General features: G+C 36.9%; 1 protein-coding gene across 1 annotated transcript; it reads left to right on the top strand.

Annotated features, from left to right (window-relative positions):
- Positions 1–401: 401 nt before the first annotated feature.
- SNAPC1 (small nuclear RNA activating complex polypeptide 1) lies at positions 402–27,700 on the top strand. Its single transcript, XM_019645719.1, has 10 exons — positions 402–625; positions 2,838–2,997; positions 3,159–3,299; positions 4,683–4,787; positions 9,899–10,057; positions 11,530–11,598; positions 12,306–12,368; positions 15,802–15,952; positions 24,752–24,850; positions 26,901–27,700. Exons 1-10 carry the CDS (start codon positions 498–500, stop codon positions 26,960–26,962), a joined length of 1,137 nt encoding a protein of 378 aa, XP_019501264.1. The 5' UTR covers positions 402–497; the 3' UTR covers positions 26,963–27,700.
- The last annotated feature ends 244 nt before the right edge of the window (positions 27,701–27,944 follow it).

Below are 27,944 nucleotides of genomic sequence, written 5' to 3'. Positions count from 1 at the left end.
TAGTAGACCCTCTTTTTTAGATCTTCTTTCCAGGAGGGGGTTGGATGAGGCTGGGAACTGTTCTTTCCTAGCTCTGAAAGTTGACTTCTGTCACTCTAAGGTTTCTTTAAAAGGGCAGTGATAGTAAGGGTAAAGCCAATTTACATAAGCTAGTCTAATGTAAACCTAAAATCCTTCTTGGGCGCATAGGACACTTGAGATATAAAACTTTTCAGTGAAATTAAAAGGGCTGATCTTAGTCCTTTAGGTTTAGGTGAAGGAGAGTTGAACTGAAAAAAAAAGAAAAAAAATGGGAGGGGGGAGAGGGGAGGTGTTTACGCACGCGCAGTAAGCATCGCGACCTCCAGCATGGATTAGGCTGGAGGCGGAGCTAACGCGACCGGATAACACGTCACAGCGCGTGTGCGTCACACCTTAGGAGGCGGGGCGTCCGAACCAGGTTTCCTGGGCGACCGCCGGGGCCTTGCCCACTCGTGGTGTGTCCCGGCTTTGCAGACATGGGGACCCCTCCAGGCCTGCAGACCGACTGTGAGGCGCTGCTCAGCCGCTTCCAGGAGAAGGACAGCGTGCGCTTCGAGGACTTCACGGAGCTCTGGAGGAGCATGAAGTTCGGGACCATCTTCTGGTGGGTGTTTGTAGTCCGCTATGCGCCTCCCTCCCGGCGTCTGCTCAGATGCGGCGTAGGAAGTTGCACGCCCACTTCCCCTGGCATCCTGGCACCTGGGAAGGGCTAAGAAAAGCCGCAGTCTCCGAACGCACTACCTCGGTCTTTTCTGGGCCTTCTCCTGTGCTCAGGCTACGCACTTTCCGGGGCGATTTCGTTGGCTTCGGTTGCACCCTCTTCTGCGGCCTTTTTCGGAATATCTATTTCTGCCTGGCGGCCCTTCTAAGCTCGCATTCCATTTCCACTGCCCCATCATGACCTAAGTCACCGTCGTTTCCCCATTCTTGTTCTAGAACCCTATGTTTCAAAACCAAAGAAACACCTAAGCAAAGACAAAACGCACGATTGAATTCATTTTACATACAACAACCAGAGTTATGTTTTCCAAAGCTTAGATTTGATCATGCCGTTGCCCTGCTGACCAGGTTTCAGTGGTTTTCATTGCCTTCGAGGTACAGCTCAAATTCTCTAACATGGCTGGCGAGACCCTATGTGACTGGCCTCTGTCCATCTCTGCGGCTTCATCTACCAGCCCGCGCCATACACTCCCTTTCTGTCTCCAGCATCTGTCTGTGGCCCTCTCAGGCGTGTCCTAAGCCTGGAGCTTTCCCCTAACTCCCTTTGCCTGACCGTCGTATTCTGTACGCAGCTTTCAGCTCAAATGACAATTCCTCCGTGAAGCCTTCCTAAACTAACCAGGTGTTCTGCTCTTTTTTTCCTATGGCACGCTGCTTATTTTCTCTCTCGACTTACTGCACTTTATTGTAAGTGTGTAGTTCAAAAGGCGGTATAGTGGTTAAGAGCACAGATTATGGAGCCTCGCTACCTGAATTTGAATCAGAGCCTACTAACTGACTTTTAGTAGAGTGCTTGCTTGAGCTTCCTTATCTGTAAAACGGAGAATGATAATTCCTCGTATTGTAGTTCTGAGGATTAAATTAGCGAATATGTGTTAATAAATTAGCACACCGTCCATGCTCAGTAAACATTCATTATTAATATTTTAAATTTTCCCTCCACTGGACAGGGCTCTGTGAGGACAGTGACTGGATGAATCTGGTATCCATTAGCATATTACATACAATATTGAAAAGGCTAAATAATTGAGTGAATCAGTTCTTGTGGTTAAAACTTCGTTTTGCTGAATAAAATGTAAAAGTTCTCTTTTTTTCTCTTTAATGTAATATAATTACCTATGTAGTTTGTGCACTGCAGGGGATGGAAGACAGAGAGCTGTTTGTTATACAGTTAATGAAGGGAGAGAAACTAACATCTTAAAGTATTTAATCCATACAACAACTCTGAAGAGCAGGTGTTTTATTGATGAGGAAATTGAGGCTTAAGGAGGTAAAGTAATTTCTCCTTGATCACACAGCTAGTAGGTGGTAGAACAGATACAGGTTTCCAAAACCTGTGATCTTTCACTGTATCCCTTTTGAGAAAAGTGGCAGTTCAGGAAAATTTTGCTGGGGTTACCTCAATTTTTAGCTAATGAGGAAAAACTAAAAATGAGGAAAAAAGTAGAGACCACTTGAGGAGTGGTGGATTTTCTTTAGAAGTTGGCTTTGGTTGCTTATACTACAGTAGGCATTTTGTATTCTTTTACTAAATTTATTATTTGAAGAGCCCAGGCTTTGGGAGCATAGGAGCCAGCTTTCCTACCCTGCTCCTTCTTTACTTTGGTGAGACTTGCCCTGCAAAAATGGAAGGAGTGGGTGGGTTACATTGTACGGTGGTCTCTAATTTTTTTTTTAATCTAGGTGTCCCAAGGACAAATGCAGTTTAGTGTGAATCCCTGAGAGCATTGAGGAGAATATCCATTATATACTAAAATGCATGTAACTTTTGTATTTTACTCTGTAACATAACCATGGTTATTTTAATACACTAAATGTTTTAAATTCTTAACCAGGAATAATTTGTAGTCTCTCCCCTTTTGCTCCTCAATTCAGCAAGTCAAGTTGATGCTTTATGAAGATGCATTGTATTTACCTAGTGTATGCCTGTGCCTCAGTGGAAGAAACACAGCAGAAGATTAGATCTTTGTGCTTGAATCACAAAGGGGTCAGATGTGGAATGCTCATCCAGTTTTTAGTAGCTGCTAGAATATACCTCTTCTAATTTTTGTCCATTGCTTATTAAATTCACAATATATTTTCTCTTTGTTTTCTAGTGGCAGAATGAGAAACTTAGAAAAGAATACATTTACAAAAGAAGCTTTAGCTTTGGCTTGGCGATATTTTTTACCTCCATACACCTTCCAGATCAGAGTTGGTGCTTTGTATCTTCTGTATGGATTATATAACACCCAACTGTGTGAACCAAAACAAAAGGTAAATATTTGGTAAATTGTTTTCCCCCAACAGAAATATGAAGCAGGTACAGCATTTTTACAACAAACTGATTTAAATAGAAATGGCATTGTTTCAAAATTATAATACATTTGTGAAAGATTTACATTGAGTAACAACTTTTTTGCTCCTTTTGTTTGCAGATTAGAGTTGCCCTGAAGGATTGGGATGAAGTTTTAAAATTTCAACAAGATTTGATCAATGCACAACATTTTGATGCAGCTTATATTTTTAGGAAGCTACGACTAGACAAAGCATTTCACTTTACAGCAATGCCCAAATTGGTATGTTACTAAAATAGATTGTTTTTTCGAAATGAGAAATTATGCTTCATTGTCCATAAAGTACCTCAGTCTCCATAAAGTGAAAAGGATATTATATAGTTCCCAATACTTCTAGAAAGTCTTCTTAAAATAGGAGAATATGCTTTCTGATTACTTTTTGTTGCAAACAAAAATTCAGTCTCTGCTTTTAGATGCAGTGCGTTTCTGACTGCCATCTGTTAAGCAGATTGTTAGAAGAGAACATGGAATTCAGCATCTGCATTGGCTCATTCTGTTATTCACATATCAGAACGGGTACTACTGAAAGAGGACCAAGGATTTCTTTTCTTTTCTTTCTTTTTTTTTTAGCTTAAGTAATAAAAATTTATTGAGAATTTTTTGGATGGTGGTTATCGCCTTCCTACCTCAAGGGATGGAGCCAGCACTGGAGGAAATCACTGAGAAATCACTCCCGGCCAGCACTGGGAGGAAGAAAGTCATTCACCTGAAAACGGGTCATTCATCTGAGAAGGGGTGGGAGGGCAGATGCAGAGGGGACCATCCCATGATACTAGGGGAGGGGTGGCAGTGTGCTCCTGAAACACCAGGGGAGAAACAGATCCACTTTTTCTCTGAGGGTTCAATTCTTGGTCACCAAACTTCTTAGCCTTCATGAGGCTGTCACTTCCCTGGGTGAAACTTTCATCCTGTAGGTTCAGCACAAGATTGTCAGCAGTGAGATAGATATGATTCTGTGAATGGCAGTTATCTTGGAGATGTTCTGGGCTCCCCGGATCTTGTGCAGCTTGATGTAACCTGGGTTCTTGCTCAGTGCTTCTCCAAGCATCTTGGCGGCTTCGACCTCACCCTCGGCCTGCACGATCTGCCAGTCTACTGCCGCTGTTCCTACTTTGCTTTTTCCACCAAGAACTGGGCCCGCTGGGCCTCCTGCTGGGCCACTTGTTTGGCTTCTGCAGTAGCTGTGTACTCTCGGCTAAAGCTCAGCTCTGTGATGGCTATGTGAGAGGACCAAGGAATTTTAATGTCGGTGAAAAGTTGAAATTTTCACTAATAAAATAGGATATGTCTTTGATCTTTTGACAATTGAGACACTAGTTTAATAGAGCACTAGGTTCTAGTTCTGGCTCTGCCATCAGCTGGCAAATTATGGAACTTCTCTGACTCTCACCTGACTATGTAAGTAGTGGCATGGCACCTTCACGTGGCATGGCACCATCAGGGTATTTCAGAAGTATAACAGTCTTTGAAAAATGGATTATTTAATAAATATATACTTAGCGCTGTTTTCGTTTCATCCATGTTTACTGAGAGACAATTTTTACTGCTCTCCTACTTTTTTCTATACTTAACAAAATACTTTAAAAGATATTCATTATCATATAGCTGTCATACAGAATGAAGAAAAAAATTCAGCGAGCTGAAGTTACGGAAGAATTTAAGGACCCAAATGATCGTGTAATGAAGCTTATCACTTCTGATGTATTAGAGGTAAATTTGCTTTTATCCTTTTGAAACTTTTTAAAAATCGTTTTATTGTTAACTGTATATGTTGAGGTTATACCTTCATCTACTGGATACTGAACATTTTTCTAAAGATTTTAACCAATCATAGAATGTGTTTTATTTTTTCTAAAGTATCAGAAATAATAATACATCCTAAATATATAAAAATATATGGAATAAATCTTGAAACAGAATAGGAAACAGAAAGACGTAGAAGACTGGACTTGGACTCAGGATATTTAGATTGAAATACTGAAACCACCATTTGCATTTGACTTTAGATAGATTATAAAACAAGAATTTAAAGTGACTTTTTAGATTATAAAACAAGAATTTAAAGTGACTTTACTCGTATTTTATTTTTTTTAACAATGTGTATTCATTTCCTAAGTTCCTTTTTATAATGCTTATTTAAAATCCCACCATTGTAAAACAGGCTATTCTGATACAACAAAAATTTGAAATTAAGAATTATGCATAAGAGGTACAGTCTTAAAACAGCTTTATCATCTAATATATTTTGGTGTTTTATGTGAGTTATACAGTATTGAAAAAATGTTTCACATGGATTAGTAGTGATACTCACTTAGACAGTTTTATATGCATGGAGAAACATTTCCCTGAGGTTAAAATAAAACCCCACCACAGGGTTACAGCCTTCTAATCAATGATTCATTTCAAAAGAATGGATTCATGTATGTAGATGTGTGAGTGTGTGTGTGTGTGTGTGTGTGTGTGTGTGTGTGCGCATATATATATATATATATATAGAAAGAGAGTGAGAGAGAGAGAGAGGGAGAGAGTGCTTGCATGAACAAGTGAGTGTGAGCAGCAGCTGGGTGGTCTTGGTCATGTTTTTTAAATCTCTTTGAGCCTTAGTTTCCCACTTTTTAATATTAGGATTGATATCCTTATTTCATCCAGTTTTGAGAATTGAAACCAAATTATACCTGAATAGTTCTGATAGTGGCACATGGCACATGGTAGACTTTTAATAAATGTCACTTTTTTTTTTCCCCAACACTATTCAGTCTTTTCCCACTTATATCAGGAATGAAAGAGGGACCAGATTTTTAATTTGCTCAAATGTTTCTGTATGTTCTAATAGCTTTAGCTTCTCAGGTTGCATCTATGATGGTTGTAATTCAGGTAACAGATTGAGTTTTGAAAGCACACTGGGTCTGCTCAGTAACATGGTTTTATTTTCGAGCAAGAATTATTAATCTGGGGTCCATGGATAGCCTTCAGATGGTCTGTATGTCCCCTTCCCCCCTAAATTGTATGATAAATTGAGTGTATACGTATGGATGCTTGGTTAGGGTGAGGTACCATAACTGTCCTCAGATTCTCAAAGGTGTCCATGTCCCAAAAAAAGTTAAAAATTACTGCATTAGGACATTGTTTACTAAATGTCTAAAGACAGCATAGTGTAGGAGTTATACAGGATGTTTTACGTAGATTATTTTACTCCTCACAACATCCTTACAAAATAGGTGTTTTAGACAATATTTTTTTAAAGATTTTATTGGGGAATTGGGGGAGGGGAACAGCCAAGTTGCTGTCCTTTTGTTCTTAGCTGTAGAGGGCGCAGTGTCGCTGGCCCCCATGTGAGATCCAAATCGGTGGCCCTGCTGCTCAGAGCTCACACTCCCAAGCCAACTCTTAACCAATGAGCCACTCGGCCAGCCCTAGACAATTTTTAATTGTTAATTTTTTAAAAAGTAGGTGTTTTTATCCCTGATTTAAAGTTGAGGACACTGAGGCACAGATACTAAGTTAGGAAGTGATGGAGCCAAATTTTGTATGGCTGCTGTGCCCAGTTGTTGGACAGCAGAAGGCCTGGTCTGAGCTGAGCCTGGGCTTAGAAATACATGTATCATTCAGCAAACACCTGAGTGAAGAGTAAAAAGAAGCAGGATTTTGGTCCTCTAGCAACTTAGCGAGAAAAAGGTAAGAGAGATTATATGTAGGAAAATAAATGTGATAAACTTTGTATAATAGAGAGAATTTGTGGTTTGTCTTGGCAGTGGGGAATTATATAACAATTTTAGAGATTGGAGAGACTTAAAGTATATATTTAGGCTTAGGGTAGGAGCCAGTCAGAAGGACAGGTTGTATAAAAGAGAAGGAGCAAGGTTCCTGCTATGGAGAAGGCAGGTGGGTCTGGGATCGGTTCCCTGGTGGAGAGATTAGCCTTGAGCAGGAGAAAGCACACTTCTTCCTGTGAAATGTGAGGGGAGGGGGTGAAAGTGGATTCATATAACTTGTTGTGAAGAAGAGAAATAGGAAGCAAACAGACCTGATAGCCTGAACTTTAAGAAAGGGCCATGGGGGTTCAAGAAACTGTGAATTGAGAAAGTTTAGAATAGCCATTGTGGAGAATGAAAGATTTCGGATACGTAAAGGATTTACCAAGAAGTACTGATGTGACTCAGAGAGAGAGAGGCAGAGGATGTTTTGGAACAGCAAGACATTGTTCTATTGATATTTTCCTAATGAAAAGAGATGATTTGAATCCAGTTGGTATAATTTTTGATTGTTGACTACTATAGTGGTGGAATGTTCATTTTTTTCCAGTATACTTTTTTCTTTTTTTAAGATTTTATTGGGGAATTGGGAGAGGGGAACAGCGCTTGGGAATCAGGCAACGGGAACAGACAAGTTGCTGTCCTTTTTGCTCTTTAGTCTAGCTGTGGAGGACGTCGCTTCACTGGCCCATGTTGGTATTATGATCATTGTACTCTTCCCGGGTGAGGCAGATCGGTTGTCGGCCATTGGACGGCCGCTCACACTGGCTGCCAGCCACTCACAGCGGCTCATGGCAGCCCACTGCAGCCCTGCTGCAGCCTACACCATCGCTGGCGACTCACGGCAGCCCAGCTCCAGGTCAAGCTGTTGTTCACCATCTTAGCTGTAGAGGGCACAGCGTCATTGGCCCTCATGTGGGATCCGGGGGCCCTGCTGCTCAGAGCTCATGCTCCCAAGCCAACTCTTATCCAGTGAGCCACTCAACTGGCCCTTTTCCAATATACTTTCAACATGCTTTTTCATTTTAAGCTTTTGTACTACAATATGTTGAATTAAAGGTTCCTCTGTTTAAAAAAATTGTGTACGTCAGCAAGCAGGTATGAAAGATTTTAGAGAACAGAGCCTGGGTGATGCATAAAGTCCTATTATTTTAGGGCGATTGGAGAGGAGGGTCAGAAGGGCCAGGCTATGAAATGCCTCTTCCTGAAAGCTTCTCAGAATGCAGTAGCCTGTGTGACATCATCCTGACTGTATCTCTGACCTTTGGCTTGCCACAGATCTGCTTGGAGAGCCTTTTCCCTCAATAGCCCTGTTGACTCTTTTCATCTTGTCTTTGCATAGCCTTTGACCCATTCTCACTGGTAATCCTAAATTTAATACTTTTCTACTTGCCATCTACTGCTTGTAAATGTTATTAAGTGTCCATGTCAGCACACCTGAGTTCTGGTAATGATTCTGCTCCTCATTAGTTCTAGTTCTGTGGTTAAGGAGGCACAGTAAAATGAAGAGACTCGGGTACTGAATCAACATATCTGATTTTTAATTCTAACTCTACTGCTTAAATATGACCTTGAGCTAATAGTTTCATTTGAGTCTGCTTTTTCATTTATGCAGTTACAATAATGGCCATTATGTGTTGAGTTTTCAACATTTGCCAGGAACTGTGTTAGATGTTTTATGTATGTTAGCTCACTAATCATCATAGTAACCTTGCAGAGGAGGGGGTATTTTCCTAGTTTTAAAAACAAGGAAACTGAGTCTCAGAGAAGTTAAGTAATTTGTATAAAGTAAGGTGCAGACACCGGATTTGAATGTGCAAGTCTGTAGGGCTCCAAAGTCCAGACACTTTCCTTTATTTCTTAATCCTTTACTTTTGTATAGTGCTTTACATTATATGCACACTCTCACTTTGCAGCTCACTTAATCCTTTCGCAGTGGCATTGGGTGGTATGACTTCATTTTGTACAAATGTGGAATGTGATTCGCAGATTGAGGGATTTACTGAAGCGAGTGATCTAGCAGGTGACAGAAGTCAGGCTCAAAACCATGAAATAATGGGAGTAAAGCACATTGTAAACTGTAAAAAGTGAAGGGTTCCCTGTGTCTGGACACTGTTCCCCTTTGAAATCCTGCATATGGGAGCACTCATCACTACTAAGCATTTTCTGAGTCCTTGAGCAGATAGGTGTTCATTCCTTCAAAATCTACTTGTTCTCTGCTGGTCGTCGAGCCAAGTGCCAATACTCATTTTATCCAATTTCTTAAGTCGGCCTGCAACGTGTCGTCTTTCTCCTTACCCCATAGTTTTTTTTTTTTTTTTTTTTAAGCTGAGCCATCCTGCTACCGGTTGGCAGCTCAGCGGCTGCTCAGCTCGGGCTGGACTCGAACCGCTGTTGCTCAGAGCTCAAACTCTTGAGCGAGCTCTTAACCAACTGAGCCACTCGGCCGGCCCTCTCCTTACCCCATAGACCTGCCCATTTGGCTGGAGGTTTCTGGGGGAGAAAGATCTAATTAATAAATGATGCCTCAACTAGTGTCATAAATCCCCCTCTATTTCTTTTAATCCTGAATGTTAACACTGAAGTAATGATAAAGCTTATGGTTTTGAGAGCTGTTGAAAGTCAGCACATCTCTGTGGAGGATTGGATGAGAGTCCTCATACAGGAATTTCCAGCTGAGCACAAAGAACTATGTAAATGGCCTTGGTGTGACAATGTGAAATAAAAATGTGATCTTAGTTATCAGTAGTGATATTTAATGATCTGTTATACTACAAATAATTTTTGTTAAATCCTAGAATGCAATCCTGTGTTAACTAGTTTCTCCATACAGTGTATATTAGTTAATGTTTGTTGAGTTGAATTCCATGAATCCATTCCCCTTGAAAGCAGCCTCTTCATTAACAAAGTTGTACTATTTTGTTTGCATGACTATATTATTTTCAGTATATTGTGACATATTATCCTTATCAACTCAGTCACTTTGGAATGCCATTTTATTTTGTGTTGGTTTTGCCTTTAAGATTCTCCTCTAAAATTGAAATAAAAGACTCATCTTTTCACCTTTAGGAAATGCTGAATGTTCATGATCATTATCAGAATATGAAACACAGCATTTCTGCTGATAAGTCCAATCCAGACAAGGCCCTCAGCTTGATAAAGGATGATTTTTTTGACAATATTAAGAACATTGTTTTGGAGCACCAGCAGTGGCACAAAGACAGGAAGGTATGTGACTGCTTGTCTGAGACTTCACCTTTGCATTTGAGTTGTACACGGATGGCTAGACAGGGCTGACGACCTTGAGACACAGCCTACTGCAGGGGCTATGTTCCTGTGGAGCCAAGACTGAGGGGGCTTCACTTTTCTCTGCCACTTATTAGCTGTGTGGTGTTATTTAACCTTATAGACAGGTTTTATGTATAATTATGGATATAATTAAACTTATAATTAATGATCATGACATTATATATAATTTAATATACATTATATGTACATATATACAATCATAGAGGAATAAGTCATCGTGGTATACCACAGATTTACTGCAATCTTTATGATTTAGCATTTTCCAGAGGCTGCACACTAGCAGTCTTTGGGCCAAATTGTGCACACAGATGTGTTTTGTTTGACACAGCATTGATTCTAACATTGTTTCAAAAATTTAAATTCGTTACTAGCATTTAAATATTGATAGACTTGTGAAATCCCAGACATCCAACTTCTCTTAAAAATCAGGTTTGGTAGCACTGGTTCCGCTTCACTACTGGCTGGACCTGAGTGGTGGCTTCTGCCATTGTGACAGAGCATGTGCTTCTCTGTTACCACAAGCTCTTGGTTTATCCATTAATAACTCGCATCAGTACAAATCCTCAGTTTAGTTTTCTGATCCAAATACTGAGGCTACAGCTACCCATATTCCACATTAACCTTTTCAGCTGGAGAAACTTTTTGACTCTGGAAACCTAAAGGCCAGCCTTGCTAAATTTACCTTTGAAACCACTACTCCATCTTATTTTAGTGAATACTTCTAAAAAAAAGTAAAAATAAGCAATTTCTGGTTACTTATTTTGTGTGAGATAACGTGTTAGTTTTTTCCCAAATGCTATTGTAGATAGGTATTATTATCTTACATATTGTTTTTCAGAAAGATTTGTAGCCACATTTTGGCTTTCCATTATATAAACTTAATTTTAAGAAAACATATACATGGAGAATGATGAGGAGATGACATTTTTGGGAAGAAGGAAATACTTTTCTTCCTTTACCCATGTTTATTTTAATGATACAACACATTTTAGAATGTTTGAATACTTTAAGTGCCACAAATGGGTTACACAAATGACCTAGGCATTTCATGTAAAAATCTGTTATAGTATTCTATTTTAAGAAACTGTCATGAGCGTTAAGAACTATGAAAACCTGAAGGAAAGAAGAATAAACCAATTTTCTTAACTTCCACATAAAGTACATGTTGTCCTTCATTAGGAGGATTTAGGCATTTTATTGATGAATTTTAGAAGTATTCTGAAACCTGACCATGACCTTGATGTCAGGTGGTGAACCATGATGCAATAACATGAAGTGATCTTTTAGTTTTTTAGTCATTAAAAGTAAATGATTCTCATTGTTCTGAAATTGATTTGTATTTCTTGGTTAATTTGAATTGTTAATGTGTATACATAAATTTGCTCTTTCAGAATCCATCCTTAAAATCAAAAGTTACAGATGGAGAAGAAAAGAGGAAAGGAAATTCACAAGAATCAGAGGTCAGAAAAATTCACCTTATAATTGTTTACTGGGCAGTAATTTGATTAGCTTCTTTTTATTTTATGTGTGGCTGTGATTCTGTATATTAACACTGTGAACCTTGGTCAGTATTATAATAAATATATTAGGAAATTCTGAAATGTGGGTTCTGTGAAGAGCTAGTCTGTTCTTTACGGGAAACCTTGTTACGGATCACATCAGGTGTAGATTGGGAGTGAGGATGGTGATGGTTTTTAGCAGGGGAAGGGAAGGATGATGGTGGTAAGTGCCCTGAGTCCTTACAGGGGGCAGAGCAAGGCTTTTGTAGTATGCCTTTTCTCACTCCCTGTCAGCCTTTCAGCCAGTGTGGAGCTCAAGCTACTACTCCTCAGTACTGCTTTCTGCCTCCAGAGTTTTCATCCGTATCAGTGGATGAGACAAGAAGCCATCTTTGGGCGTAGGCAGATGAGCAGGGAATGGCCTGTTCACCAAGGCTTTCGTTCTTATTTCCTCCTTAAATCTTGAAGGAAGACAATTAGTAGCTATGGCGGTTGGTATCATGGCACCTGCTATGAGAATGTGGTGTGTGTTTACTGGACCCTCAGCATGTGTCCAGTAGATGTCAGTTTCTTTTACCCTACCTTCTGTCTGAAATCTTATTTCTGTTGGTATTCATAATTTCACTTAATATTTAATGTTTTCCCTTCCTGTTTATTTTTACTTCCAGAGATGTGAAAGAGCAGAATCATTAGCGAAAATAAAATCAAAGGCCTTTTCAGTGGTTGTTCAGGTAAGTTATTTTCCTTTTCCTTTTTTCTTTTTTAAGCTTACAACGTTGTCTTTGTGGTTTCTTACTGCCTCACAGAGTGTCAGGGTCGACCCCTCCTGGAAATAGGGCATTTGAGGAGATAAATACTTACTTTGCCCCCACTCATCAGTAGGGGGAGGTTTAATAAAAATAGTAATATAATAATAATTATGACTGTGATCAATAGTAAAATGTTGCCTATGATCCCCTAATACAGCGGTTCTCAACCTGTGGGTTGTGACCCCTTTGGGGATCGAGCGACCCTTTCACAGGGGTCGCCTAAGACCATCGGAAAACAAAAAGATACATTACGATTCATAACAGTAGCAAAATTACAGTTATAGAGTAGCAACGAAAATAATTTTATGGTTGGGGGTCACCACAACATGAGGAACTGTATTAAGGGGTCGCGGCATTAGGAAGGTTGAGAACCGCTGCCCTAATACATAGTTGGTTAAAGCTTTGAGAAAAAGGACCCCCCCTCTTTTTGGGAAGGGCCAGAGTGTGTCTGGAGACCCTCTAATGGCCCCCCTGGGTGCCCATCTCCACCAAGTAGCCCTTATGAATACCCTCCCCATCCCATCCCTGTCTAGGAATTATCTTCTCTGGACGGATTAGATGACAATGTCAGTTGGCTCATGGAGCCCCTGCCTGTTCCCAAACCCAGCAAGCTCTTCCCCAGAGGGAAAGGACCTGTGGGTATATATTCCCCTAGTACCCGCTCCCCTCCACCCCTCAAATTATTTTTTTTAGTAAGGTAATATAGAAATTGACCTGATGCTTTTTTAATTACATTTTTATTCTTCATCAAAGTAATATATGTACATAGTTTAAAAAGTCTAATAATCCTATATAACTTATTTATATTACCCAACAGTCGCCTGCTCCACCACTTCTCATCCCTGTATTCCTAATCTCAGGAGGCAACCATCTTCATCTTCTTCTCTTTCAGTTATTTTTTCTGGCAATTACCTAGAATTTTGATGCCATGGTTCCTTTTTTTTTTTTTTTTTAAATGCCATTGTCTTTTATTGTCTTCCAGCTTTTGTATTCCTGATCATGGAAGGTTTTAGGATTTTCTTCTTATCCTTGGAATCCTGAAATTTCATGATGACTTAAGTTGCTGCAGGTCTTCTTTCCATCTTTGTTCTTGGCTCTCATGGGCATCATTTGATCTGACAGCCTTTAGTTCTGAGGTGTTTTTTGTATTGTTTCTTTGATAGTGTTCTTTTTAGTGTGCATTTTTGTTCTTTTTCTTTTCTTGAACTTTTACTTTCTTATTTTTCTATTTTAGTCTCTTTCTATTTTCAGGGAGATTTCTTAAACTTTATCTTCTGAACCATTATATTGCGTTTTTTATTTCTGCTGACATGTTTTCATGACTAATATTTTTTCTTCTTTGAATCCTTCCTTACTTAAAAAATGTATTCTTTATCTTTTTTTCTGGATGCATTATCTTATCTCTTTGAGGATGTTAATTATAGTTTTTTGAAGTTTCCTTCTTTTTCCCCAGAACTCCCACTTTTATTTATTTTAATCTCTGTCTTTAATTTTGGTGGCTTTTTTCAAATGTTAGAAGAACCTTAGACCATATTTAAGAGTGGTCATGTGGGGATTCAGCTTTAAATCTATATTTAAATCTATATTGTTTATATTTCTTTTTTTTGGATCTAGTCATTTTTACCAGACAGCAATCTTCCATTCCCTGTGGGGGAGGAAAGTGGTAAATAAGCCCAGCTGCCAATGTCTGGGGAGCCTGCAGGGAGACTCAGCCAAGGGGCTTACCATTTCTGATGCAGGCTGCACTTAACCTCCCCATTTTCAGTAAGAGGCTGTTTTCCCTTCCTCAGCTACATAATTTCTTCAAGCCTACAGTTTCTCTGGTTTAGCCTCTTCAGGGAGCAAATACTTTTTCTGCAGGAGGAGGTGAGTTTAGTTTGAGGCTGGGAAATGGGACACTATTCCCTATGTAGGTATGCAACATATCTGTCCTTTTTTTAGTCCCATTTTTGATGACTCCAGTTCCTGAGCCACTTGGATCAGCTTGCTTTATAGCTGTTTCCTCAATATAGGCAATACGGTTTTAGCTTTCTTCTTTCTGTTGTCAGGTATCACACACTTTCCCACCCAAAATTTTGTTATTCTTTTTTACAGCTGCTTTGTTTCTTATTATATGTGTTTTGTGAGTTTGTTCATTTTTGTTCCTTTACTCTCATGTTAGTGGGGTTTCAGGAGGAAGCACTGATAAATTTATGTGAGTAATCCCATATGTTATCCTGGATTTTTTTAATGAATCTAAGAATGTCCTTATTCTGTGGAAAATTATTTTCTGGGTGTAGAAATAAAAGGGAATAAATAAAAAAAATTAAAAGTGATTATAGATTAGTTAAGTGTTATATATTTGCTATACCACAGTAAGTTGAGTACAAAATATTGTGGAATTAAAGCACCAAGAACAATAAATTAATTATTCCAAAATCTTTTAAACCAGAGCTATTTCCATATTTTATAGTGGTAATTGATGTTTAATGTATATCTTAAGACATTATGAAATAATTTTTTAAAATTGTTAAGCAATTAAATTATAATCCCCATAAATTGTTATAAGTGTGTTTCATTGCATAGTTGTGGTTTTTCTCTTTTATTGAGGTATAATTAACATAGAGTGCATGGTAGCTTTTAAACAATTGTTAATACCTACCTGCACTGCATATATGACTCTAACTAAGAACTCCTATGTTAGGCAAGTCTCTGCTTAAGCAAGTAAGAGAATTCATTGACTGATGTAACTAAAAAATCCTTGGACTCTTCCTCCGTTTCTCACCTTTTGTGTTGCTTTCACTGTCTCCAAGTGCTGTTCATGACAGCTCCAGCCTTGCATGTTCCCTGCTTTAGGTTCAATGGAAACGGAGAATTTTCCTTCCAGACAGTTAAACAGAATTCTAAAATTGAGTTATATCAGCTATGAAACAGACTATATGCCTACCCCCAAACAAATCACAGTGGCCACTGGGATATGAAACTCATTTTGACTAGATGGGGGCCACATGGCCAGACCTGGAGCCAGGCATAAGGTAGTTCCACTCCAAATACATGGTGGTAACTAAGGAAAATAAAGTGTTAGGAGAAAAGTTTATTAGACAGTAAAAACCACGGCTTGTCCTTTATACCTCCATTTCCCATGCAACTACAACTACGTTTTACCCAGTTTGAGTAGATGGTAATGATGATAGCTGCAGAGAACTTTTGCTGTTCTAAAGATAAAAGGGTATATACATGCGACAGGTATTAAGCAAGCCAGTGTAATGGTAAAGCACTTTGGGACAAGTATTTCTGTAAATCTTTCTCATTTTGTCTTTATCAGTTGGATTCATTTTGTGATTCATTGCGGTTAATTGGATTTCTAATTCTTAAGGCATCCAAGTCAAGAAGGCATCGCCAAGTCAAGCTTGACTCTTCTGACTCTGATTCTGCATCTGGTCAAGGGCAAATCAGAGCAACTAGGAAGAAAAGAAACAAAGAAATACTGAAATCAGCAGGAAAGAAGATGTCTTCCAGAAAAAGAGGTAACTTTTTAAAGTCTTTTTGAGACTCAAGGGTGAATGGGTCTTATTTACAGTATCCCCTTGGGCCGGCTGAGTGGCGCTTTGGTTAAGAGCTGGCTTGGGATGCCAGAGGGCCCCAGTTCAGATCCCACATGTGAGGGCCACTGACACTGCCCTCTACAGCTAAGATGCTGAACAACAGCTCAACCTGGAGCTGGGCTGCCGTGGGTGGCCGGTGATGGTGTAGGCTGNGGCTGAGTGGCGCTTTGGTTAAGAGCTGGCTTGGGATGCCAGAGGGCCCCAGTTCAGATCCCACATGTGAGGGCCAGTGACACTGCCCTCTACAGCTAGGATGCTGAACGGCAGCTCAACCTGGAGCTGGGCTGCCGTGGGTGGCCGGTGATGGTGTAGGCTGTCGCCGGTGATGGTGTAGGCTGTAGCCACAATGGGTTGTCATGGGCTACCGTGTGTGGCCAGCAGCCAGCGTGAGCGACCAGCAGCCGCGGCCGTCCAAAGGCCGGCAACTGATCTGCCTCGCCCGGGAAGAGTGCACTGATAGTGCCAACTTGGGCCAGTGAAGCAACGTCCTCCGCAATTAGACTTAAGAACAAAAGGACAGCAACTTGTCTGTCTGTTCCCCTTCCCCTAATTCCCCAGCGCTGTTCCCATCCCCCAATTCCCCAATAAAAATCTTTAAAGGGAAAAGAAAAAAAAAAATCCCCTCACGGTTTTTTTCATTATTAAAAAGGATTAGATACTTGTTTTACTGAGAACATTATGAGATTAAAAGTAAATTAATTATCTTATATACTTAGAATCTTACTGCTGAAAGGGACCTTAGGAGTCATCAAATTCATCATTTCATAGATGATGAAATTTAGGCTCATGTAGATTAAATAACTTCTCCAAAAGTGATATAGCTAGATGGTTATATAATCAGTCTAGAATTTTCCAGGGCATACTTTATTAGTAATTTTTGTGTGTGAAACAAACTTACGTGTACAATAAGGTATAAGACATGATAAGTAATAACCTTCTATAAACCATATTTCCCTCTAGTAGATGCACTAATTAAGCTGTACTTGCTTTTCTTTTGAAATAGCGTATCTATAAAATTACCTTTGGTATTTGGTTCTTAAGAAATAATTATATATTTCAAAAGCTTAATTTTCTAAATTTACACAAATAATATATATTCACCATACATAAAGTTGGAGTCTGATTAGCAGGCTCAGGGGGAAAAGCAGCATTAAAAACATTAGTAAATATTTAATGCCTAATATAAAACACACTCCTAGCTACTGCAGCAGTATATGAAGATATATTACAGGCTTTTAACATGTGTTTTTCCCTACGTTGAGGCAGTGGGGGGGGGGGAGAATCGAAGTTAAATACCTTTAATATAGTCCAGATATGATTAAGTTCTGTTGCTTGAAGTGCACTGAGAATTCAGAGGAGGAGGTACCACATTTATTAAGGATAACCAACAAATGCTTCCAAAGGAGAATTTTTTAGTTTTTTTTACCAAGCTAACAGATATTGTGAAAAAAGAATTAGACCAATTTCACTTACAAGTATTACTGAAAAAAATCCTCAATTGTATGTATTAAAAGAATCCCAGATACAAAACACCTTGAATGAGTGCATTCATTCTAGGATGCAGGGATGGAATCTATCAATATAATTTGCCTTATAAGTAGGTTAAAGGGGAAAATGTGAATTTATTTTACTAGCTATCCAAGAATACATTTGATAAAATCCAACATACATTCTTGATTTTCTAAAAATCCTCTAGATTAGGGGATCAGCAAACTTTCTGTAAAGGGCCAGATAGTAAATATTTTAGGCTTTGTGGGCCATATGATTTCTGTCACAACCTTTCTGCTTTGCCATTGTAGGGTGAAAGTAGCCATAGACAGTAAAAATGAGTGTGTTCCAATAAAATTGTATTTACAAAAACAGGCGGTGGGCCAGATTTGGCCTCTGTCCATAGTTTGTCAACCGATGCTCTAGGTGAAAGAAGGAGATGCTTATTTCTTTAACTTAATTTTAGAGAGTGGGTGTGTGTATATGTGTGTCTATGTTATTAGACCAAAGGCCACCTCGTGTTTGGTGGTTATACATTGAAGTGTTACAATTTTATTTAACATTGCTCTTGAAGAGCTAATCAATGTAATTAGGCAGGAGAGTGAAGTGAGGTATAATTTCAGAAAGAAAGGCTACAAAATTATCATGATTTGCAAATGACTAATTTTATGCCTTAAACATATCCTAAATAGAATTTGCTGAAAAAAATTAGGAACAAAAAATTTGTAAGGTAAAATATACCACTACAGACCTTACATAACTTAAAAGGATAGTAAGGAAAAATTATGAATAATTTTATGCTAATAAGTTAGATAGTTTAGATAAAATGGATATATTTCTTAAATTATACAAATTTCCAAAACCAATACAAAAAGTAGAAAATCCAAGTACTTCTATGTTTACTAAAGAAATTAAATTCTCAGATGGCTTCACTGGGAATTCTAGCAAATGTTTAAAAAGGAATAATATCAATCCTGTTCTTTCAGAAATAATAAAAGGGAACATTCCCAGCTTATTGACCTTACAGGAAAAGAAAACTAAAGACCAGTATCTCTCATGAACATAAATGTAAAAATCCTTTGAAAATAGTAGCAAATTGACTCCAACAGTATATTAAAAAAAAAATTACAATAGGAAAAACTAGGGTTTATCTCAGGAATATAAGGTATCATTCACCATATTAGCAGAATAAAGGAGAAAGACTATAATCTTAATATATGTAGATAAAATATTTGACAAAATTTATGATTTTAAAAAATGAGCAAATTAGGATTAGAAGAGAACGTTCTCATCCTGATAAAGGACTTCAATTAAAAACTACAGCTAACATCTTACTTAATGGTGAAACAATACTTTCCCTCTAAATTTGGGAATAATGCCTATTCTCATTGCTCTTGTTATACATTGTATTAGAGGTCTTAGACCATGAAATAAGACAAAAAAAGGAAATAGTAGGCGTTTAGATTGGAAAGGAAGACAGAAATAATACTGTATCTATTTGGAAATGAAATTATTTTTTACACAGAAAATCTCAAAAAAATGTACATAATAGCTACCAGAACTAATAAGTGGGTTTAGCAAGGTTGTAAGGTTCAGAGTTAGTATTTCTCTATACTAACAATGAATAATTAGAAATTGATATTTTAGAAAAAGTATAGTAATACTAGAAACACAAATTACTTCGCTTTATAGATAACAAAATATTTGCAGGCCTGAAAACTGCAAAACAGTGATGAAAGAAATAAAAAAAGATTTAAATAAATGGAGAGATATATGGTCTTCATGGATTAGAAGACCCAATATTGTTAAAATGTCAGCTAATCCCAAAATGTTCTCTAGATTAAATGCAATCCCAATAAAAAACCCCAACAGGGTTATTTGGTGTAAATTAACAAGCTGATTCTTAAGTATATATATGGAAATCCAAAGAAACTACAGTAGCCAAAACAGTTTTGAAAAATAACTATAAAGCTTCAGAAATCAAGACAGTGTGTTATCTGCAAAATGATAGACACGCAAATCAATGGAAAAGAATAGAGAATCTAGAAATAGAAATGCATGTATGGCTATTTCTACAAAGGTGCAAAGGCAATTCAATGGAGAAAGGATAATCTTTAGTAAATTATGCAGATAAATTTTTATATCTATATGCAAAAAACAGATCCTTGACTCATACCTCCCATCATATACAGAAGTTAATCAAAATGGATCATGGATCTAAATATAAAACCTAAAACTTGTGAAAGAAAACATAGAAAATGTGATCTTGGTTTGGGCAAAGATTTTTTTATATGTGACATAAAAAAATACAAGCCATAAAAGTAAAAATATTGGTAAATTGGACTTGCTCAAAATTAAAATTCACTGGAACACACTGTTATGAAAATGAAAAAATAAGCCACAGACTGGAGAAAATAGTTGCACAATACAAACCTGATAGCGGTCTCATACCCAAAATATATAAAGAATTCTCGAAACTTAATAAATAAACAACCCAATTAAAAAAAAAGGGTAGGTAAAATATTTGACCTAAGATACTTCAGGGAAAATATGTGGATGACAAATAGAGGAAAAGCTCAATATCTTTAGTTATCAGGGACATGCAAATTAAAACCACAATGACATTCTACTGTCAGAATGGCTGCAAAAACCAGAAAACACAATAACAAAAGCTGGTGAGGATGCAGAACAATCAAAACCTTCATGCATTTCCGATGGGAATCCAGAGTGGCACAGTCACTTTGGAAAACTGGCAGTTTCTAATAAAGTTAACCATACACTTACTGTAGGACCCAGCAATCCTACTCCTTGGTATTTACCCAAGAGAAATGAAAACACATATTCACACAAAAACTTGTATGCAAAAGTTTGTTGTGGTTTTATTCATAATTGTGAAAAATTGCCAATAGCTGAAATATCTTCAATTGGCATTGGATAAACAAACTGGTATAACCATACAGTGGAATACTTACTCAGCAATAAAGGAACCACTGAAACACTGTAATGACATGGATGAACCTCACATGCATTGTGCTACGTGACAGAAGCCAGACACAAAAGGCTACATACTGTATGATTCCATTTGTGAGACATTCTGGAAAAGGCAAATCTAGAGTAACAGAAAATGGATTATTGGTTGCTGGGAACGGGGGTAGAGGAAGGCGTTGACTACAAAAGAGCACAAGGGAAATTTTTGGCATGCTAGAACTTGACTGTATTTTGCTTGCCGTGGTGATTGCCAACTAGGCATTTGTCTAAACTCCTAGGTCTGCACATTAAAAATGTTGAATTTTATTATATATCATTAATAGTTGAACAACAGAGGCCATGAGGAAAAGAATGATTCGTTTGATTATAATTTAAAAAATAACTTCTGGTAGATTAAAATGTTTTTTCTAGGTATCAAAAAGATACTTAGGTTTAGAAAGCTGCACAAAATTTTTTTATTAATAATTAACCTTCATACAAGTGCAGCAGAGAGATAAGCTGGTCAAGCTGCTTTAATCTTAAACACCTGAAAAACAGGTTATTTGTTTTTTTGTGGGTTTGAGGACCAAAGAAGGAGCAAGTACAAGATAGGAAAGAAATGAAATGCAAGTTCCTTTTCATCTGAATGTTTGACAGGTGTAAGTTATGAAATAGCACTTTCTTCACTAGCCGTGTGTTATTACTTAAGTAGTTACCTAAAACATTTTCATAAACTCTGAAATTAACTTTTAAGGACAGTTTCTTTAGCACATCTGAGATTTGTTACAGAATTGACCTAGGCATGTTAGGGAGGCTTTAACCCATGAGAAAGAGAGCATTCTAAGATATGATCTGAGTTCAGGTCTTTAATCATAACTACTCCAGCTAACCAGCTCTGTAGCTCAGAAGGTATTGTAAGTACATACTCTGAAGCAGAAGTGATTTGTTCTTCTATTCCTCAGGAAAGATCCAGGTGCTTACTTACAATTTCTCTGTAATTAAAAATATGTTTCCTTAAGGTGAAAAGGTATTTTTTTATTTCATAGGTTTTTCAAAAATAGTCCATAAAAAGCAAAACATGTTGTAAAACTATTTGCAGCACATATGATAATGGTAAAATTTCTAATTTTAGGGGAGCTCTCATAAATTAGTAAGAAAAAAAGCTACCACCTAGTAGAAAAATGGGCTTAAGACACGAACAAGCAATTTACAAAGTACAGTCAGTCAATGTGCATGTGAAGAGATATTTAATCTCATTAATAATTAAAGAGATGTAAATTAAAACATGATTTTTGTATAGTTTATTAGATTGGCAAAGATTAAAGCTCACTGAATACCCATGTAAAAGTGTGAGTTGATAAAAATGTGAATTTAAGTGGGGTGTAAATTGACACATCCTTTTAAAAAGCAATTTGGAATCGCCTGTCAATTTTAAATGTACTGCCTTTTAACATAGCAGTTTAATTTTTAGGAGTTTATCATTTGCAAGTGACAAAACACACAGGACATTCTTTGGAGGGTTATTTGAAATGGCAAATACTGTAAACTCAAATGTATAACTTTAAAAATTGGGAACATAAAATAGTCAATCTATAGAAAGGAATATTTTGCGGTTATTAAAGCTGGAAAAAATTATATATATATATATATATATTGACATGAAAATATGTCCAAAATATATTGATACATTGCTTAGTGAAAATATATTTTTAAAGACGAATATGATTCCATTTCTGTTTATAAAAATATATGTAGGCACAAACTGTGTGTATATTTGAAGAAATCTAGAAGCATATTAAGTATTAACAGTGGTTAATTCTAAGGGAAGGAATCATGAGAAATTTCTAAACCCATAAATTTCTGTAATGTTTGAATTATATGTGATAAGCATATGTTACTCTGGGGGCTGCTTCCTTCTCAGGGCAGTAAAGAGCAGGTGGCCGGCAGGGGAGACCGAGTTCATGGGCTGAGCCACTTCCCAGACCCTGGGCCACTCATCTGCTTGCAAGTCCCCCATCAGTGCCAGTTGGGTGCCCACCACGTTTCTGTGATGCTGGGGGAAGGGTGAACTGGCATTTGGCCTACACAATCTTAACGACTCAGGACAGCCCAGCTCCAAGTTGAGCTGTTTGTTGTTCAGCATCTTAGCTGTGGAGGGCAGTGTCACTGTCCATATGTGGGCTCTGAACCAGGGCCCTCTGGCGTCCCAAGCCAGTTCTTAACCATCGCGCCATTCGGCAGGCCCTACATTTACCATTTTTATAATTAGAAAAATACTGAAATGTTTCTTATGCTCTCCTGTTTTCTAGGACAATGTATTATTCTGAACATAATTTAATTTTCTCTTTATGACTCAGATTTATCATGAGCATATTTTATTGGGTTTTATAATATAATCATCCTATCAGGAAATACCTTCAATGTGTGGGGCAGATACTTAGGTCTTCACACTGCAGTTCTTATATCAGCCCTTACGTCTTATTTTTTAAAAATAGTTTTTCTGTCACATTTGTTGTGGATGTCTTCTTTCTGTTCTCGGTGTGCAGGCTTATAGCAATTTTATTTTTGCCCTTTTGCTGTTGCTTAACTGGAATCATTTAAGAAACTGGTTGACCAAGTTAGTTTTTTGTAAAATAAATGTAATTAGGTTCTGGATAAAGGCCTGAGGAACATACCTGTGGCTGAAATTCATGAGCTATATTTAATATGTTGACTTTGCGATAAAGATCCTAAAGTTTTTTGTGCTCACTTGTTGGTTCCTGGCTGCATAACAGAGGGGTGAAGCATTATACTTGTTTTTAAGAGCTTTTGGAGAACATCGCTTTTCATTTTTTAAACCTATTCATTTAATGTAGAAATACAAAGTGTGGTTAATCATCATGTGATTAGATGGTTTGTTTCTCGGCTGTCAGTTTTTAACTCAGAAATCCTTCCCATGACATTGTTGGATAGATTTTGTTAGGTTGTAAATGTGGATTTTAAAAAATCATTAATAATTGATGTGGATGGACATGGCTAAAAGATTGTGAAGAACAATAGTAATTTCGGGTAGATCATATTGATTATAATTTTGTGATCAATTGGAAAATTTTATAGGTTCAGTGTCTAAGAAAATGTGATTAGATGTAAAAAGAGATTTTCCTAAAAGATTGTCATGTTAAAAAATCATGTAAAAATTATTGTAATTAATACGTAGGACTTGCACATAAAGGTAAAATTCAATTTTAATGACTTAATGGGAAATTGGTATTATTTTTTGAAGTTTGAATTGTGTTTAAAATGGAAATGTATTGGTACCGTTTATTTAACTCCATCTTCGAGCAATCTTTTCATTCTATAAAGTGTGCACCCTGTTAAGATCCAGCATGCATGCGTTCAGAGCAGAAAGCTTAAACTTGTTTTAATTTAATTTCTTGCCTCCTGTGCTGACAAGTACTTGTTAACATATGTGCTTTATGAAATATTGTGTTATAAAATATTGAATCCATATTTAATCATTTAATAAATATTTATTGAGACCCTACTAAATGCCAGGCACTTTCCTAAGTGCTGGAGTACCTCATCATCTTAAACCAAAATCTATCCTTGTGAAGCTCACATTCTAGCGGGAAGAGGCCAAGACTATAAAGAAACATTATATACGGCGGTAGAAGTGTTATGGAGAAGAATAAGCAGCATGCGCAATAAAGAGTGACTGTGTTTGGGGGTTGCTATTGGGACATGGAAGTTATGTGTTAAATCAGACCTGATATGACAATGGTATGTGATAAATTTGATTAGGATATGTTTTCAGGCAACAGAAGGTTGATGTAGAAAACCTCCAATGTTTCGGAAAATGGAAAGTCAATGGCAAATTATGATGAGACGTACCTTACAGAACATGTGTGGTGTTAAAAATGTGCCTTCACTCAAAAACAAGGCTATAACTTTAAAATTACATTTGTGATTAGTTAATAAAGTTGAAGTAACATATGATGATTCCCTGATGTCAGCAGATGTGACTTGTGCTATGTATGATAAAGATTCAATAAGGTATCTTATGTTTGGCTAATTTTGTTTCTTTCCTTTTCCTCCATTTTCTTTACTTTAATGGAAGAGACTAATTCTTCATATACTTTAAAATGCATATTCCTATTTACCATTACATTTTTAGCTTTTAAACATCTAATTTCTATGTTGTAATAATGACATTATTTGTCTAAAAATTTTCCTTAAAGATTAGCATGCTTTATTTTTATATAAAATTATTTTTTCGTCCATTTCCAGATGACACACAGAATATGCATAAGGAAGATAAATGTTTAAGTCTGAGTATGCCTGTAATTACAGAAGAGGATGAGGAGAACGAAAGTTACAGTGAAACAGGTACAGATGAAATTTTGTCAAACTACTGAAGGAAAGCTACTCTCATAGAACATCAAGGTTTATTCCTTGAAGAGCGTGATGGTTGGCTGTGAGATCTTGTGATGTTTTTATCTTTGGCATGTTGGAGAATCCTAGTATGAAGCATAACATTAATCAAGACACTTAAAAGTCATAATTGGTAGTCCATCAATGATAATGAGTATAATGTGTGTTAAGAAAAATGCCTTTATTTGGGCTGTATATTCATTCGACAAGCATTTATTGAGTACCTTTTGTGTTTCAAGCACTAACTAGGTATAGAGATATAAAAATATATACTACAAGAATTTAAGAGTCATTTTATTTTAATCACAGTGATCATAGATCTGAGCATAGTGACTGGTCCATGGTGGACCTAAGTAAATATTGGTTGAATGAATCATATCAGTCTGTGCCCCCAAGGACCTTATAGTTTATTGTGGGAGAAAAACAAACCAATGCATTATGGTAAAGAGGAATAGGGTGCTATAGAAGCGTATAGAAGACAAAGAAGAGACAATTAAGCGGGAGTATTTGTTCCTTCAGAAATCTGAGTGCTTCTGTGGTTTGCTTACGTCAGCATAAAACAGTCCTTTACCATCTGTTGGTAAGCTTCAGACTGTAGTTTCTTTCCAGCCTTGCTTGTTCGCTTTTACTGTGTGTAAACTATTAATCATATACACGTATACACCTTTATAGCTACTGGCGAGCTTGTGATTTCTAAAAATTTGGTTTTCATGAAATCTACATATGCACATAGTTTAACAATTCAAATAATTTTGTAAGACTCATTATAAGAAACCGGTCTTCTGGCTCTGACCATTTCTTACTCTCCAAAGACAGCCACTTTTAACTCTTTATTAATTATTGTGGTATTTACTTCTGTTTCTCTAAATAACATGCTTATATTGCCATTTCTTCATATTTCAATTCTACTGATTAACTATGGCCTTCCCACTGAGGAAGGCGAGGGTTTAGTTCTCTCATATTCTTCACCTCCCACTCCAAACACATGTATGCTTCCCAGCCCCCACTCTCCAAATATAATTATTATTTTAGTTGTATTGGTATTCAGCATTTACACAATATTATCAGCAGCAGGGCCATGTACTATACTATGATTCTTCCTTAATCTGTACGTTTGTTTTCCGTAGAGAGTTACTACCTTTTTTTTTTTTGCCTTATTAACCTATTTTTCCTATGTATTTATCGCTGATTTATCCCCAGACTCTTCCTCAGTTGTGTAAACCTCCTCTTGGTATAATCAGACACATTAGGCATTTTATCAGTTTCACCTTTTTAGAGAACTCTCTTCCAGACCTTGGCCGCTTTACTCTGGACAGTTCTCATGGCCGGTTGCACTCTGCTCTGGCCGCTGCTCTCTTCTAGGAATCTGTTTTCTTTCTCTTAACTTTTTTGTTTATCTTTTCTCATTCCTTGTCCTGACACTCCGCTTTTGTTTGTCATTGGTGAGGAATATTTGTTTTCTATACACCTTTCATAATCGCCATGTTTTTGTATCTTCTATTATTTTCTTTATTTTTAATGACCAATAACTATTAGATTCACAGCTATTTCTCGATGGACACTTATTTATGTGTTGGTTCTGGCATCTGGTGTGGTAGCCAAAAAGATGTATGGTACTAGTGTTTTGGGTTACTTTTCGGGTTTAACTGAAATGAAATTGAAATCTTGGGCACTTTTTCTCTCTTAGCACTGGCCTAGGTACCTTTCAGATCCGGCACACGGGGTCCATGCTAATTATAGGGAGGGAATACCCAAGAAAAACTTCAAAGCAGCTTACTGTTAAGTAGGATTTAGGCTGACGAGTATACGTTAGTAAGGCTTCAACAGCATTATCATTTTGGAGAAAAATAACCTCATGTATATGTCAGTTTTAAGATTTCTTATTGGAGCTTTGCTGTGATGGCATTCTTATTTAATACCAATTAAAAATCTGTATAGTTTAAATGTATGCTATCAGCTAAGTATTACTTAAGACCTGACAGACTTCTTATTTTTATGTCTTTAGAGTTCACTGCGCCCAAGAAGAAAAGAAAACACAGAACAAAGAGCTTGGTGCAGAGTTCTTAATTTTGAGCTTTCTGACAGAAGAAAAGATTTATGTTTTGTGTATTGAACAGGAAGAGTGCCAGTATTAAAAATAATTCTTCTGGGAAACTAGGTTATTTTTTTGAAATGGCTATACTTTAACATAGTTCTAGAATAAAAGTTCAAAAAATTGGAGTAAGAATTTGCTCTGAAATTTAATTTTAACATTTTCTTTTGTGAAATTTGTATAAATGGAGATAAAATTTGAATTTAGAATGTTACAGAAATAATCCTGCCTTGACACACCCAAGAAAAATAAACATCTGCCCCACACACACAAAAGAAATAATCCTGTTGTTTGCTGATTATTAATATTTCCTACAACTTCCTGTGATATTATACTATGTTATACAGTTGTGGTAATATTAACTATTGTATTTAAAATCTTTTTTCTTGAAATTAATGTTTATTACATGTAAATGGCTATTTTGTATCTGGTAATGGTTTTGTTTATGATGTATAGTAACTATTTTATGTTGTATGGTTAAGTGCACTAAAGTTTTTGCCTTATTTGCTTTATTTTTTAATATATGAAACTTACATGGTTAGTAACATATGTGATTGTGATACCTTAGGAAGCTCAGTTTCTACTTCTGCAATCAATTAAATATTCTTTGGTGCTTGTTTTAAAGCTCCCTTTGGCCTGACATTTATTTATATATGTATACATTCTGTTTGTATATGTATAGATATATGTATGCATCTGTCCATATATATGTGTGTGTGTGTATGTATATATATATATATATATATATATATCTTATAATATGATTAGTATATATATATATACATATACATATATATATATATATATATATATATACAAAGTATATTTAAATACTGATTATTTCTAATAAAACCTTTACGAGTGGTAATGTAAATTCCAGCATGTGTCCATGGTACAGAATTGGTGGTACTTAGAAAAAAATTGTATAGATTCCTGAATATGCCTCTCTGTTAATTT

The sequence above is a fragment of the Hipposideros armiger genome, unplaced genomic scaffold, assembly GCF_001890085.2.
Source record: "Hipposideros armiger isolate ML-2016 unplaced genomic scaffold, ASM189008v1 scaffold_5, whole genome shotgun sequence".
Classification (NCBI taxonomy): Eukaryota; Metazoa; Chordata; class Mammalia; order Chiroptera; family Hipposideridae; genus Hipposideros; species Hipposideros armiger.
This window is presented reverse-complemented; position numbering and strand designations above follow the sequence as displayed.